Source organism: Haliotis cracherodii, unplaced genomic scaffold (assembly GCF_022045235.1).
Source record: "Haliotis cracherodii isolate W230 unplaced genomic scaffold, xgHalCrac1.p SCAF_2, whole genome shotgun sequence".
Taxonomy (NCBI): Eukaryota; Metazoa; Mollusca; class Gastropoda; order Lepetellida; family Haliotidae; genus Haliotis; species Haliotis cracherodii.
In genome coordinates, this window is record NW_027266275.1 from 17141818 (window position 1) to 17164620 (window position 22803).

The 22803-nt window shown below is 38.0% G+C and overlaps 1 protein-coding gene across 17 annotated transcripts in view; it reads left to right on the forward strand.

The window, feature by feature from the left end:
* The first annotated feature begins 3355 nt into the window (after positions 1 to 3355).
* The window catches only part of LOC139469898 (V-type proton ATPase 116 kDa subunit a1-like), a 57325-nt gene continuing 37877 nt past the window's right edge, over positions 3356 to 22803 (forward strand). For 13 of the 17 annotated variants that reach the window (XM_071252227.1, XM_071252232.1, XM_071252233.1 and 10 more), the window contains exons 1-3: positions 3356 to 3417; positions 21670 to 21841; positions 22412 to 22490. In XM_071252227.1, the coding sequence (XP_071108328.1) occupies positions 21725 to 21841; positions 22412 to 22490 (196 nt within the window). In that variant the 5' untranslated portion in view covers positions 3356 to 3417; positions 21670 to 21724. Of the gene's footprint in view, positions 3422 to 13550; positions 13652 to 16884; positions 16906 to 20010; positions 20067 to 21669; positions 21842 to 22411; positions 22491 to 22803 lie in introns of those variants that run through there. The other 4 variants (XM_071252230.1, XM_071252228.1, XM_071252231.1 and 1 more) reach the window with 4 other exon arrangements.

Consider the following 22803-nt stretch of genomic DNA (forward strand, 5'->3'; position numbering starts at 1 on the left):
TTTAGCCATCCACTCACCACAAGGTGTCCACCAACAGGCCATCCACTCACCACAAGGAGGCCACCAACAGGCCATCCACTCACCACAAGGAGGCATCCAGTTAGCATCTACTCACCACAAGGAGGTCGCAAACAGGCCATCCACTCACCACAAGGAGGACACCAACAGGCCATCCACTCACCACAAGGAGGCATCCAGTTAGCCATCTACTCACCACAAGGAGGCCACCAACAGGCCATCCACTCACCACAAGGAGGTCACAAACAGGCAATCCACTATCACAAGGTAGCCACCAACAGGCCATCTACTCACCACAAGATGGCCATCAGTTATCCATCCACTCACCACAAGGATCAATGCTCATGGTGTCATGACTGGACTGTCTGGTCCAGACTCGATTATTTACAGACCGCCGTCACACAGCTGAAATATTGCTAAGTGCAGCGTTAAACAACAAACCAACAAACCAACCAACCAACCAACCAGCCAATCTTGGAGTCAAAGGACAAGTCAGCACTTATACACTAAGCTGGAAGATCAACGAGTATCGTCTATTTATAGTGAGTTACATGATCATTGAGTTAATTTACAGTGACAGAAATCTTCCAATATGGATCAGTACATATTGTAACTCTAGCTTGCCCAGCATCTCATCCTTGCAGAATTGCCAAACTGAAAGTAAAAGTAGATCAAATACTGAGTGTTGTTTTATAGTCAGTTTTACTGGATTAGTTATTTCAGGTTGAGTTTTTAGTTCCCTTAACAGTGTGTTTTCCAACATGTTAATCATCTGAACTGCGACTAAAGGTGTCTCAGCGTTTTATCTCATGCCGGCCTAATAAAAGTATATTTGATTATTCCATTACAACCGTAGGTGTCTTACTTGATCACCATTTCCTCTGTGTGACAACTGGCAAAATCGGAGTGTGTGACCAATGGTGTGTATAACTAATGAGAGAACCCTTGCAAATGGCAGTCCGTGATTTTATAACATATTTCCTTATTAGTCGGCAGTGTCAGAATCTACTCCCCTTTGTAGTCCGTGATCTCCTGACGGCATTTCTTTTGTAGCTCGTGGCCCCCAAAACGTCATTCCCCTGGCAGCCCTTGGTCACGTATAAGCTATAAGCTATACTTTCCTTGGGCCCATAATGAAATTTCTTTGACAGTCCATGATCTTATAACGTAATTACGTTTGTAGTTAGTGGTCCCGCACACACGTCGTTGTATACGAGCAATAATCTTGAACGCGACGACAAACCCCATTTCACATCGCCTCACTTTATAACGAATTTCATTGAACTGATGTGTAGGACCCTTGGAGTTCGATGAATCCGAAGATCCTGACATTTTTGTAAAAGGCTGTATAATACTACAGTTGTAATTGTATAACGTTCCAGTTGTCTGTAATTAGGGAGGGTCTCTGAAAGTGGGTGGTCTTAATTCATTCAGTATAGGACACTCGACCTTCGGCAGTGCGATAGAAGGTTGGGTTCAAGCCCGAACACTCTTTGTCAGTTTGCCGACACTGACGATGTAAATCAACATATCAGTTAACGACCACCCTAATTACGATGGGACTGTGTCTCAGTTTCACATCTTGAACTCAGTATTATGTCACCGAGGCTATATGTTTTGTTGACAAGTGGACAATTGCCCAATAGGCCTACAAGTATAAGGCCCACAACCCAGTAGGGTTGTCACATTCAGACAATGAAATGAGGTGAGGTGAAATTGGGTTTAACGTCGCATCCAAGCTTATTGCACTTATATAGCAACGTGCATTCACGTGTGTGTGTGTGTGTGTGTGTGTGTGTGTGGCTGCTTGTACTAGTCCGGACTGATGCCGATTTATAGTGCTAGCCCACTGGGATACCATGCCGCAGTTTAACATGAATACCCCACTAAGACACAGTATACTGACTCCGAGCCGACAAGTCCTTGTTTTAGCCCCTTAATGCCGAGCGCCAGACAGGGTAACAACAAGAACCATCTTTTAATGTCTTTTGGTATGACGCGGCCGGGGATCGAACCCCAGAACTTCCGCTCTTTGGGCGGACGCCCAACCACAAGACCACGGAGGCGGTCTGACAATAAAATGACCACCAGTCTCCAGGCTGTAATATCATAGAAACACTGGACTAACGTTTAGTCTCTGAAAATATATAATTATGATAGTAACAAATAATTCCACTTAATTGAAAAGGAGCCCCAGTGAGTTGGGAGATTAAGACCAGAGGGAAAATCTAGACTTGGTTCATATGGGGCTTTTGCATTACAGAAAGGGTTGGCCGGAAGGGAAAATAATATGGTTCAGAGACTGAGAGACAGACTATAGAAGAATGTGGTGATTATTTGGCTGCAAAAACAGTTGCATGAAATCAAAACTAAACAGGACCCCCTAGACCAGACTCCACTAACTTTACATAAACACCTAGTACGCGAGTTTACCAAAGAGATTGCGAGTTTACCAAGAGATACATGGCTTACAAATGGCTGTGTCACAAATTACCGAAAATTGCAGGTCAGTTGCAAACTTTGTTTTTTCTGTAATTTAGGTTTCTTTGGCTTCAATGATTTAACACAATCAATTCGGCATTCATACAATTTATCATCATCAGCAGCAACAGCATCGTCGTCGTCATTTACATCAAATGCTGCGTTTATTTCAATGTATCCATCACATTTTTAGCAAATGCATCAACTCACGGCCAACATATAGATTGTGAATTGACAATTTCCTTTTTCATACATAATAACATTCATGACTACTCCAGCATGCGAGATTGTGATATAGCAGCAACCTATATAAGGTTTCTGACTACCAACTGGGTGGACTTTCGGAGATCAAATCACATATGAATATGAAGTCAAAGCATTTCTATCTTAAAGAACTTATTGATTCGTTGTTTCAGAGGCTGTATGAAGTAATGGGACTTGTTATACAGGAAATATTAAATCATTCAAAGTTGTGTTCTTTTAAATACGGGAATGTTTCATTCTAATTCCACTTAAGCAATATCACTTTATACATCTATTTAACTTTCTAAATAATTTCTACTTTTGTCGTGAGTGTAAAGACAATCGATGGTGCAGGCTTGTGAGTTACGCGACTGTGCATTAGAAGTGTATATAAAAACGATTTAGGCAACCTTTCTTTGACAATTAAATAATGGGTTATCAAAACGTCATATATTCAAGTGTACAATGCCATCAAACTCGTGTCAGGTTGAAACCCGTTGAGGCCTTTGACCTGTTTGATAATAACTCATCTGGCTGGACGCCTTAACTCTGTTAAACCAGTCTCAAAATACGGATATTCGAGTTCTGCATGTGACGTCACAGAGGGAGAGCAACAAGTGCCATGTGACTAGTCCGGTCACATGATCGACACACTTCGGCTTCAGCAGTCGGAAGGTAGGTGTGGACTGAATTAACTTGTAGTTTCTCACCCATATTTACCAGCAGTTCGTATCATTATATATATTTTCAGTAAACCTAAATGAAATAATATTAATCTCGTTGTTTATTGTAGGTAAATGTACTGCTAAAAAGAAATATTAATAATATCTTCCTTCCTGTCAGCGGGTCGGTAAATGTCACAAGCGTCACAGGAGGCATTGAATAAATACATCTAGTCGGCAATAGGTAAAATCTACTTTCATATTCTACGGGTTCAGTTAAAAGGTCTGTCACGATAAATACAACCAAGACTTTTTGTATGGTAAGTGTGGTATAGCTATGACTGGTCTCTAGGTATTATCCTTATAAAGTTATAAAGATCAATCAGGTGATCATATAAATCCAAACTACAGTAAAAGAAACTTAACACTGTTAATGGCTGGGATCTGAACAGTGTGCAATCCTGGCATGTATTCTCAAGTTAATAGTTATTGGTCTCATATATTCATTTTTATAATCCATTCCAGCTGGGTTATTTTATGGATATTTAAAACTTTGCAGTCTTATAGACTCCCTGACAAGTTTTATGGATAGCAACTTCCTTTTATTGCTATGGCAATGCTTCAGAATAGTTTGTCTGTTGACAAAGATCTAATATCTATGCTGAGATGTTCCAATCTATTGATAGAGTTTGGTTGTCCCTTTGATACAATGGGGTACTTGATTACCCAAACTACATAACAAAAGGCACCCAATAACATATATCAAGACTTGGATTAGACACAGCCACTAGCTAGTGAACATTTTGAGAGGACTCGTACTTGTTGTTTCTCATCCTGTTGTTATTTAACATGAACCACAAAGTTAAAAAATACATTCTGGGCTAGTGGTTATGACCAAAACTGTGTACCTTTTACGTCTGAGTTTACGAACTTCACTGTATAGATCAGATATGTTAAGATGTCATGAAGGTGTATCATGTCAAGTGACACAAATACTTGAAATCAAGGATATGTCATACACCCACTACCCTACATGATAAAAAGAATTTTAATAATTTCCTCCAAATGTATGGTGCTGAGACACATGTAATATATGATTTATCTTGTTTGAAATATCTAAGGCATAATTATTTGTATACTGGTACACTTAATAATCTTCAGTTTTATCATCATGATATTATGAAAGTATGAAAGCTATATTCATCTGATATGGGATCAGATATACCGTATTCGACGTAATAAGTGCCCAGGGCGCTCTCAAAATTAGGAATAGGGGGCTCTTAATAGAATATTTTTTGGTGTAAAAAACAGAGTTGAAAGTTAAATTTTGTGGTTTAAGCTGACAACCTGAAATGTTTTATGTACAAAAGATATATTTTTCCAGGATTAAATTGCCCATAATTAAGGGTGCATATAACACACGAGTGTGTATCATACGCGAATAACTAAGTCTTGTGTACATTGATCAGTTGGAAGGGGCGCTAATTTGGATTGTTCACTTGCCAATATATTAACAAATATCGCCCTGGGTGCTTATTACGTCGAATACGGTATGTTAACTGTGAAATAACTGGAAGTATGCAATCTGACACCACTCTTCTGAAAAGAGTGAGTGGATGTTTTTTTATTTGCTGCAGTCAGCTATATTCCAGTTGTAAGTAATACAATCATGGCCAGGCAGATAACATGAACATAGTCCCACACCCACTTTAGTCAGCTCTATGAAAAGCATGGGTATACCTGATACATACCCTGAATGCCCACGACTCTTTAAAGAAATATATAGTGAGTCATTTTGTCATGATTTACTCTAAAAGAAGTTACAAGGTCAGTCTTTTGATTGAGACATAATTGCATTCTTCAATATATATAAAGTATACCTAGATCAGATAAAAAATCAATTTCTATGAAAGAAAACTGTTTACAGTGACACACTGCTAACATCAAGGAACAGGATGTCTGGTACCCTGTTATGCAATGTAATGCTTACCTAACAGTGTAAACAGAGCCCGCTGTTTGATGGGGCTCTAGAGAAGGGAGTGCAACCTTGTAGGGGTCAGTCTGTCTACCTGCCAAACAGGATCTAGCTGAGTGTGAATAACATTGTAACAAATCACATCAAATCCTGGGTCAGTCTGTAGTCTTACAACATGTAGAGAAAATGTATGAAACTAATATAAAGCAGGATGTCATGTTCTTGTCAGTCTTATAATGAGCTTGTTTTTTTGTCATATAAGGCAAGAGCTTTTACCTCAACAGACCTGAAAGTCAAGTGAAAGTCACAGCTTTTCTGTTCGTCTGTCTGATTTTAGCTCACCTGACCGAAAGTCAACCAATGTTATGTCACAGACCTATATAAAGGTTTATTTATGTCTATTTGTCCACTGATCATTAACTACACCATGTGTACACAGTATTGCATATTCAACATCTCTGAAACTACAACACCTGTTTTGCATGAATAATAGCCAGCTATGCATGTTCCATTGTGTTAGTCAATGAACATGTTGTGATGATGTCTGTTTAGGAGAGAATTCTGTTTTATGTATTTTCCTTGTCCTTCGATCTTTACCCTTGTATGACCTTTCTGACGTCATGTAATAAGGGTGCTCTGTTTTAATTGTGGACACCACAAAAAGTAAAAGTGGGAACAAATAATCTAAAAAACAGTAAATTTATATTCATATATGGCTGAATGTGTTTGGTCCCATATTGACAGGACAAAGAAGGGTGTTTGTTTTCTGTTATTCATAGTGATACAATCAGTTCAGAAACGAGATTGCTCCAACAGAATATGCCAGTGTAATTATGATGTGGCGTGATGTGATTACGCTTTGGTCAAAATTATTCCACTTATATAACGATATAATTATGACATTTATGAGGTTAACAGTATTGTTCTTGGTTGGTTGCCAGCAGCAGTTGTCACATACCCCAGCACTGACATGTTTTTCTGTTGTAAGACCTTGTGACTTTCACAAAGAACACTATTGTATGTTAAGTAGCAACAAAATGTGCCTACTTGTCAGTAATATCAGTAAACTAATTGTACATGTCATGGACCGAGGGAATTGTTTGTTTTTTGGGAGGGTTTATTTTCAGCCCTGTCGCTTTTTGTGATCCTTATTTCAGTATTTCCAGACTTTTCTTTCAGGGCGCACCTTTTTGTTTTGATTCCCGGATTTCTTCCAACTTTTGCACATAAGGTCGGTCAACAAAAAATACCCAGTAGCTATGTCAGTCATGTATAGATGGATGAATTTGAAAGTCATTCTGCCATGGATTTAAAACTGAAGCTGACTTCTTGAATGGTTTGTCTTTTTGTGATTGAAATTCATAGAAGCTGCAGGCCATGACTGAGTACATGATCACAAAGATTGTATTTGCGTGTTATTATAAAGTTAAACATGTTTGGTTACTGCTTGTAGTTTTTTTGGGCTCAGATCAGTGAACTTTGTGAGACATTTACTGACTGTCATTTAAGATGCCCTAAAGAGTTTTATTTTCCAATTTGACACAGAGAAATGCCATCCAAAGTTGATATTATCATGAAAATGTTGTCTTGTCTCTAGAAAAATAACTGGAGATTACTTTACAGTACAATGTCGATTTTAGAGGAAATAACAAGGATGCAATATCATGATACTTCATTGTTATTGCCTGGCCCTGTGTACAGGATGTATACTTCCCCCTTCTCTGGGCACTGCTGTACTCTCTGCCCTAGGCTGTATATAATCTTTCCCATTGTACCTGTCTGTATTGACTCCTGTAAAATTCAATCAAGTGTTTATAGGGCAGGCTGGACTGTTGAACGTGCTCAGATTTAGCTAGTTATCATGGTTATATGAAGATAGTCTGGTCACAGTTGAGTTTCCCCTGTGTTATCAGGGAGTGCTGGCCAGGATTGGTGGTGATGTTTGCTGTGTTATCAAATAGTCTCAAAATGTTAATTTTTTGTTTTTGAGGTTTCACAAGAGCATTGACAGTCTGGTGGTTACATTGTTTTGATCATCATGCAGAAGCTGTAGGCTAGATTGTCCATATAGATCAAGACCCTATAGAATTAATTAAGAAATGAACCCAACTAAAAGTCTAGAATGAAGTCTAGATTCCCTCTAGAAGGATTGCCCCAACTATTAACAATTGTACCATGAATTTGGAAGTTACTCGATTCTGAATTGTCAGTCAGAGGCTATTAAATCACAATAACCCCCCTCTGATTGAAACAGACGTTTTGACGGCCACATCACCACGGAAGCTAATATTCATAGAATAGTACTTTTTTTCAGTCATTGTCGGTAGGCATACCGTATTTGACCTAATAAGCGCCCAGGGCGCTCTCAAAATTAGAAATAGGGGGCTCTTATTTGAATATTATTTTGGTGAAAAAGACAGAGTTGAAAGATAAATTTTGTTGTTTATGCTGACAGCCTGAACTGTTTATATACGAGAGATACATTTTTCCAGAATTTAAATGCCCTTAATTAAGGGTGCATATTACACACGAGTGTGTATTACATGCGAATAAATAAGTCTTGTGTACATTGATCAATCGGAAGGGGTGCTAATTGGTATTGTTCACTAGCCAATATATTAGCAAATATCGCTGTGGGCCCTTATTAGAGCAGGGCGCTTATTACGTCGAATGCGGTATTTAAATAATTATATCTGCAATTACAGGTTACAAAGTGAAAAGTTCCGGTTACTACAATATTCAAAGGATGTGTGACAATACATTTCGTGAACACACAATAAAAATCTTTAAAGAGAATGTATTTAATTTAAGTTTTGGGGACAACAGAGAACTTGGTATTTGGCGCTTCTCTATATACGTCATATTTTTCAAGTCACAATGAGCGATATAAGGCATGCTTAGTTTTCTTAAGGGATGCCCAGCTCATGTTAGCTTACTAAGTTGCCGTGCTTATATGCTTTCAAAGCCTGTCATATGTTCGAGTGAAGTACTACAGTGAACTGCATGAGCATATGCAGCGCCATATTTTTTTTACATGCTGTTGTCGGTGATTCTGTAATTCATATCGACAACCCATTCAAAAGACTGGACTCAACCCATGCCGTTTCACTCAGTATATTTGCTGACATCAAAGAGTTCGCGTTTTATTTAGTCATGGTAGAATGGAGATAAACATACTTTCTTTTCAATGTAGAGCTAGGTCTAACTAATTTAACCGCATTAAATTTAACATTTGAAACCTCACGCTGCCCGTTTGGTACCAAATTCAATTTAGCGCTGTTAAATCTGCAGGTAACCTAGCTCTACATTGAAAACACAGTATGTTTATCTCCTAATTAAGCATTGTTCTGCTTCTGTTCTGGATTCTATATTTTTTATTTTTTTCGGAGACTAAATGTTAGACTAGAATCCAATCTGTGAAACGATCTGTCCCTACCATGACATTTCTGTACTTTTACTTTTTATTAAACCAACATGAAGGAATTAGCATTACTCCAGCCATATCATGGCAGTGGGTATCAAGGATGGATTTCTCATGCTATACTGATTGTACTCAAGTGAGGAATCACACCTGGGGCCCTGGTAGAACGAGTCAACAGTTTCACATGATTAACCAGGCCCCCATCTCCAAGACAAAAGTACTGTCAGTGTTTGACAGTAATAAGTTTTCTTTGGTGGAGACAATGTCATTAGGACAGTGTCATAATCAAATTTTGATAGCACATTCTTCTGTATCATTCACATTTGAATAAACTCTTCAGGACATTTTTGGTTATATTCAGTCAGTGTCCCAAGAAAAAAAACACTCAGAAACACTGTATCCGTTATTGTCTATGATTTTCTAAGATAAATATATCTGAAGATTCAGGGTAGAATAGGTCTTCAGCTACCCATGCTTGCCGTAAAAGGCGACTATGCTTGTCGTAAAAGGCGACTAACGGGATCGGGTGGTCAGGTTCACTGACTTGGTTGAAGCAAGTCATCGATCCCAATTGCGTGGATCGATGCTCATGATGTCAATCACTGGATTGTCTGGTCCAGACTCGATTATTTACAGACAGCCGTCATATAGCTGGAATATTGCTGAGTGCCGCGTTAAACAACAAACCAACCAACCAACCAACTCAATAATGAGCAATACTTCATCAAACTGCTGAACCTGAATGTTTTGTCACCTTGGCATTTCGACTATCAGTAGCGATCATTCATGGGAATAAATCATAGAAAGAATCAATCTCAGATTTTGCAGTGCAAATACAGACAGGAACCATACTTCATTTTGGCCTCAAAACCTAACAAAATTGTGACATTTTCTAGATATCTTCGCGTGGAGCATGGTAAAATCAGTATGCAGGTAAGTCAGGATTGGAAATTAAATGATGATGTGTGTTTGTGTCATATTTCGTCAGAATAATGAACAAAAAAGGCCATGGAAAATTGGTATTCTGGAGGTCCAAACTGATTGTGCACGTTCAAGACAAAGTACATTTCTGGTGTCCCCCACCGTGATATTGCTGAAATATTGCTAAAACCATACTCACTCACTCACTCACTCAAGACAAGTAGCTAAATGGCAGTAAAGAACACATGTTGAAGTACACATGATTTGACCTGCTATCATGGTTATCAGTTTTGTCACTGATTTCTGCACGTGGACACTGCAGTGTCAATTGATTTAGGCTCACGACTTTGATAAGATAATCTCTAAGCATATAATAGCATGATCCTTTAAATACCATAAACCATTCAAAGCAGCCAGTCACATGTCAGGTTCTCCTTCTTTATAAGTAATACCAAATGAAATGTGTCCACAATGTAATAAAGCAAATATATGCAACATGTGTATCAGGAAATTGTTACGGTTTGTTTGCTAGCCGTCATGAGTTTGTGAAAGTTGAATTTACTACTTTCATGTTCGTCATCTGTTTATTATGTAGGTGTTGTTAGACCACAGACTTGGTTCACTAGCCTTGTCAGTTTACCCCCCATCTCACTGGGTGATAGATAAAACTCAGCTGTGAACTTTGGAGTCGCTGACACTGTGATAGTTTGGAGTCGCTGACACTGTGATAGTAAACTTTCATGCAGTTGCTGGGTAAACAACTCCTTCTTGGTGTCTTCTGAAACATGCAGTAAACTACGGTTATAACAAACTGGAAGGGACCAGTAATTGCTCAGAATAATCGTAGTTCGTAATATGCATGTATACATCATATGTACAGCAAATGGTTGGGACAACAAAAAAAAGTTAGTTATATCCGTCAGTTTGTTATAAGCATATTCGTTATAAACGTAGTTTACTGTATTAGGTTTCATCCCTCTAGCATGTGGATTAAATTATTTGCATGAAATCTAAGAGTGATAAGCAGGATAAAGTTCAGAAATAGAAATTGAGGTACAATATACATGATATACAGCTCTCTCAGTGAATTAAGTTTTTTCACACTGCTTGCTGACCATGCTAACTGAAACGTGATATGATTACGGCAATATTGGGTATGGGACAAGATATGGTCATACTCAGTTCCTCATGTTCCTATCTGGAGGAACTTTATGATAGTTTGGGTTGTTAGGACTTAAAGTTAGGAATAATAATGTGCCAATTTTAATAACGATAAAAAACATCTCCAATTTGTCTGAAATAATGCTTATGAATGTACATTGTCAATAAACTTAGATATTAGTTATCACTTCTGCTAAACAAAGATCTGAGGACATCCCATTACAGGTTTATCGTCCAAACAATCTGAGTGTCGGGAGACAATCAGAATGTGTCTTGAAAGGTTAACATTGGTATTCTGAACGAAAGTATCAGGTTATACAACTGATTCCATAAAAATCTTCGTCTTGCTTTAATGGGATAAACATTTGAAATGGAAGAGACTTTCCATTGCCTGTGGGAAGGACTGCCATGCAATCTCTACTATCAGTTGGATATTCCAGAATTTTCTTTCGTTCAGTTTTTGAATTTTCGATCAAACCATAGTCTGGCACAGAAGTCAACAGTTCAAAGCTAGTGTTGTAAGGGTCAAGAAAGCTGCTTTATGATTGGCTAATGTTGGCTTTTTGTTAGTCATTCCATTGGTAGGTCAAAGTGGGTGAAAGGTCGTTCTCACGTGACCAGTAATAGGATGTCCTCGGGTCTTTGTAGTGGGGTAACGAGCACTAAGATCTGATTATAATTGATAAATATCATTTGTGATCTTTACTTTGAAAGAAAAACAGGAAGTAGCTATATAATACATAACACAGGTACAGCAGGATGTGGTTTGCCCTGTCACCATGGTTGACTATCATTGCTCGTCACGAGGCCTCAAATTCCTAAATGTGCTTGTACAATCTACAGCATTGTATAACACAATCTGACAATGGGACGGTACATTAAGTATTGGAAGATAACATCATTGCTTGGCGTACCGTTCATTTGATAATATTTGGTTTCACTGTTTGAGTTTATTAAGGAATACTGGTATGTAGGTGTAGTGTTTATTGCTGCACCACATGTTCACTTAGTCTGATGGTCTTATGAGGTTTGTTTGGTTCCAGCAGAATTTTACAGTGAGTGAGTATGATTTTACGCCGCTTTTAGCAATATTCCAGCAATATCACGGCGAGGGACACCAGAAATGGGCTTCACACATTGTACCCATGTCAGGAATCGAACCCGGGTCTTCTCGTGACGAGCGAACGCTTTAACCACTAGGCTACTCGACCGCCCCTAGAATTTTACAGAATGTGATGATGAAGCAGTTACAGTTATTTTATTAGTCCTCCTCTTTTGTAAAGCTGAAGTTTGGCAACACCATTCTCAGTACTGTCAATGCCTATGACTTGTGACACTTTTGTGTTTTCTACAATATTTAGCTGACACACTAGGGTAAGAGTGACAAACTCACTATCTCACTTCTTTATACTGATGTCATGTGTTTGAACCTCAGACTGCCCCGATAGCTGTCCTTGTAATCACTGTAACACATCAATCCAACTAACTCTGGCTTTGTATGAAAAATCAGAGTTGGGAATTAATATATTTAAACTAGTCCACAAAACTGGCAGGTAGTCCACAAGGAATTATTACTAGTCCTTCCTGAATTTTACTAGTCTCGGACTAGCAGATTTGTGTTAGTTACGAACCCTAGAAATTGGTTACTCTTGCTACACATGAGAAATAAATAATCTGGGTTAATATGAGAAATAAAATACTCTGGTTTAAAATAGAAGAAATATAACTCTCTTTTCAGGCTAACGGGCTATTATGCAGATATTATAATAAGCCTTAGGAGCGATGACGCCCCCCAATGCTATATGTAGATAGAAAGTTAGCAAATATGTTATGTAACTCTGTTGTATATGGGCCTGTTGCCTTTCATCCAATAAAGAATTGAATTGAATTGAATTGAATTGAAGTTAGCAGACTGAAAGGTTGCTGTTGTATTTGGTACAATTTATGCTGCAATGTAAACATAATTCAACAAAACAGCTGTTGTCATTTGAAATTATAAATAATCGTATGCCCTGAATTATGACCCTCAATGATTGTCAGTCAGTTTAATACAATCACCACTGTGTGGCACCAGCGATGTGCTTTGAATGTAAACATGGTATAGGTTCATTGTGACATGCACCAAATATTATCTGTATTAGGAACCGGTCATTTATTTTATTTATTTTTTGGTCCGTCTCATAGCCCCCGAACCATTATTTTCCATTCCGCAAGGGTAAGCCAAAAATATGACAGTCTAAAGGGAAGGGTCATTACCATGATTACTTTCAGTACATTTGTGCATCAAAATCCTCTGACACCCCACCCATGCTGTGTTGAACCCTGGTGTTACAAGTAACTCCTTACTCTATCTCATACACCCTGAACAATTTTTTCCCTTCCACCCAGCTCTTTCTGTAATGCAAAAGCCCTAAATGAAGCAAGTCTAGATTTTCCTCAGGTTCACTGGGGCTCCTTTTCAATTTAAATGGCGTTTTTTGATTCTATCAAAATTATATAGTTTCAGCGAATAAGTGTTAAGTCCTTTTCTTTTCACAAAGCAGTTTCTAACTTTTCCAGTACAATTATGTAAAAGGACATCGGGAGTGACAATTACAAGTGAAAGTAGGCATTAGACCATGACCAGTCTCCAGGCATATAACTGTATTGTGCTCCAGGGACACTAGCTGGTGGCCACTCACTGGTAAAACAGGAAGAGGTGTAGCAGGTTGGTGTGAAGTGAGATCAATCGTCACACCTAGCCCAGGGTGGTACTGCTGACTAATTGAGGTAATCTCATTAGAAATTAGCTGGATATCAATAGGGCAGGGCGTGGAATGTATCAGGGATAGATACTGACTGAGTCTGATCAGTGCAGGAGCACATACTGAGTTTCACCTTGGCTGACTTTCGGTGAGTTTATTTCATTAAAAAGTACTTGATACCTTTTGACATATTAAGCACATAGAGTGCTTTGAAAATTAGCAAAGGGGGTGCGTATTGAAACCATATATATGATGAATTAAAATTTGTTTCAGAGATCAAGCGTTATTGATCACACTTAGTAGAAAGTCTGTGGAACTACAATGTTGCAAGTTACTATGCAGATATAACCATTCTGTGCTGCTGTTTGCTGAAAATATGGACTGTTACAGGAAAGGAAATTAGCGCTAGCCTGCAGCCACTGGACCATTTTTTGTACTGTTAACGTAATCCTAAGGGCTAGGAGAATTTCAAACATTTTTTGGATACAATGTATTTGCTATATGTTATCACTATTGATGCTAGTTGCCGTTCATGGTTAACTTCCATCCCTGCCGTTACGCAGAGTTTGGGTTTTATATTGGTGTGTGCTTAAAAACATTACCTACAGATTGGTGTAGAAATTAGTCAGTGGGTGTTTATACCATGTATACGGAAGATATGGTATGATTATTAAAAGCAAGGTGTGGAATGTGTCACACAGGGAGTCTGTTTGACCTGTACAAGAGTACATAGTTTCCCTGTGGTTCAGTGTCAGTAAGTAGTCTGTTATTTTCAAGCTCTGTGAGACATTCTTGTTAAATTTCTGATGTTTGTATTCATATGAGCACCCTTCAGAAAGACTTACTGTTAGCAAAGAAATTGACAGTTTTATCTTTATAAGGGAGCATCCTTTTGATTTCTTATGGGAGTAGGAAGAATTTTTAAATGAATAGTTTGTTCAGAAGTATGCCCAAAATGAACAGATTGTTGGCAGTGTTAAATAATATAAGTACTTTTTATTGTGGGAAATATGTTAACGTCATTTTTTGTGTGTTACTAGTGAAAATGAATAGATTGTTTGATGGCGTTTACAGCTCAGTGAAATCAATAGTTTTACCCCACTTACAAAATCCAATGGATGCTTCATAACGTGACTATGTTAGAAGAGGGAATTTAATGGTTTGGGTGATAGGCCTTTGAGACTTGATGGATTCAGGGCTTTATCTAGACCTGCTTAGAGTCCCTAAGTCTACAGCAAATGGCATCATAAATTTAGCAATTAATGTCAATATATATGACTAGTAACTAATTTTGTGGCTTTGTAGAGGTAACCAGTGTATTTCACTGATAACAGGACCAATAAATAGAAAGAGGTTTTAATGCTTAGTTTTATGAATTTAAGAAAATAAGAACTTTAAAAAAATCCTAATTTTGAACAAAGTTACAATTTTTCCACCAATCTGCTTGCCAGGTACCCTTTATAATCATGGATAAATCCCTGTGATTGCGTGTCATCAAACCCTGATGATGTGAATCGCTGCTCATAATATAGTCTGTCTCACAGTGCCTGAACCACATTATTTTCCCTTTCGCCAACCCTCTCTGTAATGCAAAAGCCCCAAATGAAGCAAGTGTAGAGTTGATTTTGTGTCTTTTTCCTTTAGTCCATGAGTCATAGTTAGTTATGAGCAATAAATTGAGATCATGTTTAACATCTCTAACATGTTGAAATACCAATAATGTTGGTTGGATGGTTGGTTGGTTGGTTTGGTGTTTTACGTTGCACTCAGCAATATTCCAGCTATATGACGACAGTCTGTAAATAATCGAGTCTGGACCAAACAATCCAGTGCTTGATATCATGAGCATCGATCCTAGCAATTGGGAGCGATGACATGCTTCAACCAAGTCAGTGAGCCTGACCACCCGATCCCGTTAGTCGCCACTCACGACAAGCATAGTCGCCTGTAACGGCAAGCATGGGTTGCTATATGGGTACAACTCGGTGAACTTTTCTTATTACGCTTTCAAAATACTGAAAAGACTCAGAGGTCAATAGACTTTTGGTGTTAAAAATTGGCTAAAACAAATTATATCTTGTTTTTCAAGCTGCGCCAAAACATATTCTTGTATACTTTGAATTTCCAGGAAATTGAATTTACTTTGTTTGATTCACAAACAGTGGAGTCACGGCTAGGTGACAATGGAACTGATATTGTGAAAGAAATGTGAGAGAAATCTATAAGGGTATTTGTTACAATAGTACACTGTGATTGAACTAGCTACTGGAAATACACTGAGCTCATTGTGTTTTCATAATGTTCATGTGCTTGTAAGAATTTCCAGGATTTTCACTGAGAGTGTTTGCACCTTAAACACGTGAAGGCCAAATGTTGCCATGCTAAAATGTCCAAGGTGTGTGATTATGCATGTCTATTGTGTGAACACTATATGGCCCAAGGCTCCAAGGATAATGTGTTACCAGATATGTAAATGAGAATCATGTCTACTGTACATTAGCTTGGGAGGTTTATAGTTGAATTCTTATGTCTATAAACATGATAAAGAGAACAATAAGTCTTTTTCAATGCTCTGAGTTTCTTGAACATGAAATGTGGATATCATTGTTCAGGGGCTTTCAATTGTCTGTGTTGCAGGGACTAGAATGATATTATTTGTATTGTGTGAAAATGATCAGAAAATTATCCAAAATAAGCCAAACAATAGATAAGAGCTAAACTTGTGTCAGTAAAAATCAGTGAAAATGTTTCAACATTTTTTCACAAAACTGTGACTGTGATGTTTAACCTGATATGACCTCCTTAGCCTTGCTCCAAGGTTGCATTGACAGAAAAGTCCATGGATGTGTAGTAATTCTATCCTCCTAATAGGCAAGTCTAAATATGTGGACAGGACTATAGTCTCTTTTAGGGACAATTTGTTCTTATTACTAACATAATCTAGAACTTATGATTTAAACTAATAATTATTGCCTCAGAGACTTGTGGAAGTCTATGATCCCCTATGTTGAGTTTTGAAAGTGGGAGACTGACATTGAGTCATAGTGAAAAATCTGGCTTTAATGAGACTGAGTGACAGCTGCATCTAACACTGACATTGGGCACACTGATGCCACCAACTAGTTAATAGCAACCAGGTTCATGTACACTACAGTCACACAGTGCATGAGTAATTATGGGCCTCCGCTGTTGTCTGTCACCAGTGTTAAGTTGACAGTCAGTGCATGGGACACAGCCATTGCTGTGACCACAGGGAGATTATGCATTGATGCCTGTTAGGTAGGACTGGTGTCAAGACTGATTTCCTTTCTTCAGTGTCATATCATGTTTAAATGTGTATCATTGTAATCATATACTGGGGTAGGGAGATTTTCATACATAATGTTTTGTTGACTTTAAGCCCCTATGAGTCTCTGGTTTCTTGTGGTCAATAGATAGTGTTATGACTTGGTTGTTGGTTGTCTATAGCCTGGTTGCTCACTGGTAATTAGTAATCCTGTTTCACTTTCGATCTGCTTCTTTTTTGTTTCAAATTATGTGATAGTTTTCTGAATGTTTTACCATGTTGACAGGTTCTGTCATATTGTGTGACATGGCCTCATCTTTATATAACTGAGATATGTTGTAACTCAGCTACAATGGCCACTCATTGGAGACATAAGGCATTGGAAAGGGCATCAACAATAAATTTGGCAGTATCAGCAACTGACAACAGATTTTCTTAAGCATCTTAACAGTTGAAGTATGTTTATCATTTTTAGAGACTAAGTCCTCATAATCAATGGAATCTGCTGAATATGGACAGGCGTGTTGTGTTATGTACGATTGAGCAGGAATTGAATATATCATGTTTCATGCTTAGACTATGAATTCAATATGTAGAAGTGTATGGCCAATAATCATAGGATGGGATTGAGGTGGTGGGTGGCTCACACAGAATGGCAGCTGTTGTGGGATTAAGTCTTCTGTCCTAGAAATCAGAAGTGTGATCCGATCCTTGAAGGCTCAGTAGTCTTCAACACTGTAAGTTCCCTGTGCAGAGTTACGTCCCTTAGTTTTTATTGGCATGAATCCCAGATTTGAGGCAGTTGGTCTGTCAGCACCATGCCTGTTCTTTAGGATTTCATTGAACGAAAGTGTTCGCATCTTTTTCTGCTAGCCACCATGAGTACCTTTTATTATCAAGGCATTTAAATACTGAACTGTGCGTGTGCTTGTAGTTTCACTGGCGGATCCAGAGAAGGTGGTGTTTCTTGGGGTGCATGGGTGCCCCCCATTTTGTCAGACACCTAACATGTTAACCTCGCCCTCAGTCAAGTCACCTTATGATTTAGGTATTATGTGCTCTTCCTTTTTTTCAAAATTCTGGATCTGGACCAGACAATCTAGTGTATGTTATTATGAGCAATGAACCCTGCATCGGATACAATGACTCACTATCAACCAAGTCATCAAGTGAGACCATCCTATACATTGTCACCTCTTGCCCCATACATTGGGTTGCTGGGGACTGCTTCTAGCCTGGAATCCCTATGGGAGGTGACGGCCTCCATGGTCTAGTGGTAGAGCTTCCGCTCAGAAAGTGGAAAGTCCGAGGTTCGATCCCCGGCCACGTCATACTAAAAGACATTAAAAGATGGTTCTTGTTGTAACCCTGTCTGGCGCTCGAAATTAATGGGCTAAAACAAGGACTGGTCGGCTCAGAGTCAGTATACTGTGTCTGAGTGGGGTATTCATGTTAAACTGTGTCATGGCACCTCAGTGGGCTAACACTATAAAATCAGCATCAGTCCAGACTAGTACAAGCAGTCATACACACACACATGCATGCACATCGCTATATAAGTGCTATAATCTTGGACGCAAGATTAAACCCCATTTCACCTCACCCCTATGGGAGGGAATTCTGAACTGACAATAATGATCAAATCTTGTATTAACTCTCCCAGTGTATGAAACTGTAAACACAGAATAATATACAGAATGCACTAGCCAAATACTAATGATTACTTTGAGGAATCCTTGTGTATACAATTGTATATCTATGTATCTATATATAAGTGATGACAGCTTGTATATATAATCAATACTGGAATATAGTAAGTAAATGGTATATGCATGGTGACACCTGCATGGTACTCGCACTAGCCAGGCGATCTATAATATCTCACACTGTCAGTCAGATCCGTAGGTGTATGATGAGTGGTTTATTGCAAGAATGTACGCCCAGCCGCCCACATTCTTATGTTTCAGATTACGTGAACATTTCCTTGTAAAACCTTGAACTAAGAATAGAGAATAAGTTCACCTCAAGTTGACTCAAACAGTGTTCAAAGTGGCATTGAAACTCACTCACTAGCACCTTTTTACGCGATGAAATACACAACATAGACATTGTTATGAGTTGATTCCCGAGTTGAAACATGATCATGATGATGGTTAACCCAGAGAATCGGTACAGAACGACATTGTGAAATCAGAAATAACTACAGGAGATCAATAAATAATAAACAAATATTATTGAAACTCACAGGATTAGGTTTCATAAAAGGTAATACAGTCGTCAAATGTGTGGAAACAGCAATAAATACCAGGCCCTATACACAAGTCTGTGCACTCACAAATGTCCAGAATTTGTCAGCCAAATGCGTCATCTCCTCTCCGTGAATCAGGGAAATGTTGGCATCTGTGTTTCATATAAATCACTTTTGTTGACAGATAATATCATGACATGCCTTGGACATTGGACAGTTGTTTTTAAAAAAAAATTATAAAAATTTAAAATATTCCACATATCTCACATTTTTTAACTAATGTTAACATGTTAACTAATTGGATGAAAATATAACAGTTTATTTATTTTGGCCTTAATTCTTTTTCTCTGTATTATACTTAGAGTTGTTGGAATGTAGATTCTGATAACGAAGTCATTCTAGCCAGGCAACAGGTGCCCCATCTAAAACATATGATGTTTGATATATTACTTTATTTAAATTCTTGATTTATTCGAATACCAGCTTGTGTTCAAGAAACCATGACTAACCCTGTAAAATGTAACTTTCCATTATAAATAATTGTTTGTATATATGTGATGAGGAATTGAATATTTGCAAATAAAAGTAATCAATTTTAATCATCAACAAAAAATTCAATGTCAGCCTTTTTCCAATGAACTTAGTCGTTTTGTTAAGTCATGCATTAAACATGCTAATATTTCAGTCAGTTCATGGATTAATACAACAGGAGACAGCATGCTATTCCTTGACAATGTAGTGTATGTACAAGGCATGTAGATATTGTGACACCCAGTGACTTAGCAATGCAAGGATCCTGTCCGGCAATGTTGATTTAGACACCTGTGATCAGTCCGTTGCATGACGGGGTCACCTTGTGAGATTGAAGGACATTAGTTGATAGCTAGGAGGCTGACAGACACACAGGTAGGAGAAAGGATTTTGTGTGTGAAAAGTAATGTGAATTTGTCCAAAGATGTTATTTAGAAGAATAGTCCCATAATTTGTACTTGGAACAGTTTTCATCACATGTAATGGTTGTTATGATTATGTTAATCTGTTAAATCTTGTTAAACATTTCACTGCCTTTTGACAAATGAAAGGGGCGGTCGGGTAGCCTAGTGGTTAAAGCGTTCGCTCGTCACGCCGAAGACCCGGGTTCGATTCCCGACATGGGTACAATGTGTGAAGCCCATTTCTGGTGTCCCCCGCCGTGATATTGCTGAAATATTGCTAAAAGCGGCGTAAAACCATACTCACTCACTCATTGACAAATGAAAAATAAGTTGTTTTGACTGTGTGTTCAATGTTATTTTGAGATGGGTAATACTTAAAAAGGAATAAACATATTTTGGTATGAAGTTACTTTTTTGTAATATTTTTATTTATATGTTCAAGTGTATATTTTCTGTTTCCTTATGTACTCAAGAAGTTATATCATGCGTATCAGAAATTTATTCAGTCTGTTCCATTAAACACTTTCTCTTGCCTAAGTCTATTAAAACAGACATAAAATTGTCAAATGTAGTGCTGTACTCTGTATACGATGTTGAGCTCATTAACATTTGTATGAGTAATGCTGTCATGTGATGCTGCCAACTGATATTGCTGTTACCGTAAATATTTCATTTTCTCACACAAGATGAGACATACATTGTATTCATGAAGTTAGAGATACCATGAATATATTAGGTAATCATTAATATTTACCAGCCTGCTTACAGCACGTACTGTAAGTTGAATGTATTCTTAATCATTGTTAATGTATGACTTCTCGTCACGGTATGGCTGAAATATGGTTGATGTGACGTTAAATATTAACTCACTCGCTCACTAACTACTCACTACCGTATTCGATGTATTAAGCACCCAGGGTGCTCTCAAAATTAGAAATAGGGGTCTCTTATTAGAATATTATTTTGGTGGAAAAAAACATAGTTGAAAGATAAATTTTGTTGTTTATGCTGACAGCCTGAAATGTTCATGTAAAACAGATATATTCTTTCAGAATTTAATTGCCCAAAAATAAGGATTCATATAATACATGTGTGCGTATTATACCTAATAAATAAGTCTTGTGTACATTGATCAATCGGAAGGGATGCAAATTGTGCTTGTTCACTAGCCAATATATCAGCAAATATCGCCGTGGGCGCTTATTAGAGCGGGGCGCTTATTGCGCCGAATACGGTATGTCTGAAACCTGTTCTGTTTGTTTCTCATCGAAATGTGTGATTTCATCCAGTTTTTGATGATGATGCATTCCAAATTCCAGATGGCTCGGTGTACATAGGCTCACATGCAGGGTACATCACACCACATACCATCAAGATCAGTTGCTAACTTATAATGTACATTGTGTACATGTCAAACTTGAGCTTGTATATCATGCTTATAATGACTTAAGAATTGACTTGGAATATACAAATGATATTCAGGGCACAGAAAAGGATTGGATAAGAAACGTTCAGATAATCATATCCATGTTGTATAAAACAAACAATTTAAGAGAATGATTGTATATTTTCAGGAGTTTGTAACAAGTGAAGTTTTAGAAGCGATCCCACGTGGAGCAAGGAATCAAGATGGGGACGATATTCCGCAGCGAGGAGATGTCGCTGTGTCAGCTGTTTCTTCAGTCAGAGGCAGCTTACGCCTGCGTCTCCGAACTCGGGGAGCTCGGACTCATGCAGTTCAAAGACGTAAGTGGGTTCTTATCTTTGATTTTGATTAAAGTCCTTCTGTCCATGCTTATATGTCTCAGCAAAGTGGTAAATGTCTACGATCTGCTTTAGGCTTTCCTCCTATGTTAAGCTGGTATATATCTCAAAGCAGCATTAATCCGTGTGAAATGATTGGGAGTGTATTCTAATTGGTTTAAAACATTATTTATGAGATTCAAACCTAGAAACCTTCACTTTTCAAAATTGCATATGAATACTTTTCTTGACAAGTATCCCATTCCAAATTTGAAAACTATGGCATTTGCCATCCGTAATATATTGCATTTCATTAATATGTATCAGAAAAATCTTTTACTCATTGTCAAATTGCAAAGAACAATAGAAAACAAAGCATGGTTTATTTCACGATGATGACGTCAGAAATTAGACAATGTTATGTTTTAGAGGGAAGTGTCCAGTGAGTTATTCCCCATAAATGTTTCTTAATTGTGTATTTATTTGCGTATTTTCAATTTGCACCTTTCTTGATACACCTAAACAAGGTGTAGATCAGAGGCTTTCTTTTATCATACAGTATTTTATTTCCAGTTGAACCATGGAGTGAATGCCTTCCAGAGGAAGTTTGTCAATGAAGTGAGACGGTGCGAGGAGATGGAGAGGAAGCTGAGTAAGTCTAGGCTGAAGATGTAACAACTAGTGGTACACGCAGAAGTGATGACCAGATCTGTGTTGTGCCCCCAGTCAGTATGAAGGAGGTCCATTCATAACCTTGTTAATATCTCTAAGGTGTATTGACTGATTCAGCCATCAGTATTCAGAGTACCGTATTCAACTTAATAAGCGCCCAGGGCGCTCTCAAAATTAGAAATAGAGGGCTGATACCTTAACATAGACTTAAGACAGTCGTAGCGCTAAGGTGATCGTAACACCCATACCTTTACATAAGCTTAAGACAGTCGTAGCACAAAGGTGATCGTAAC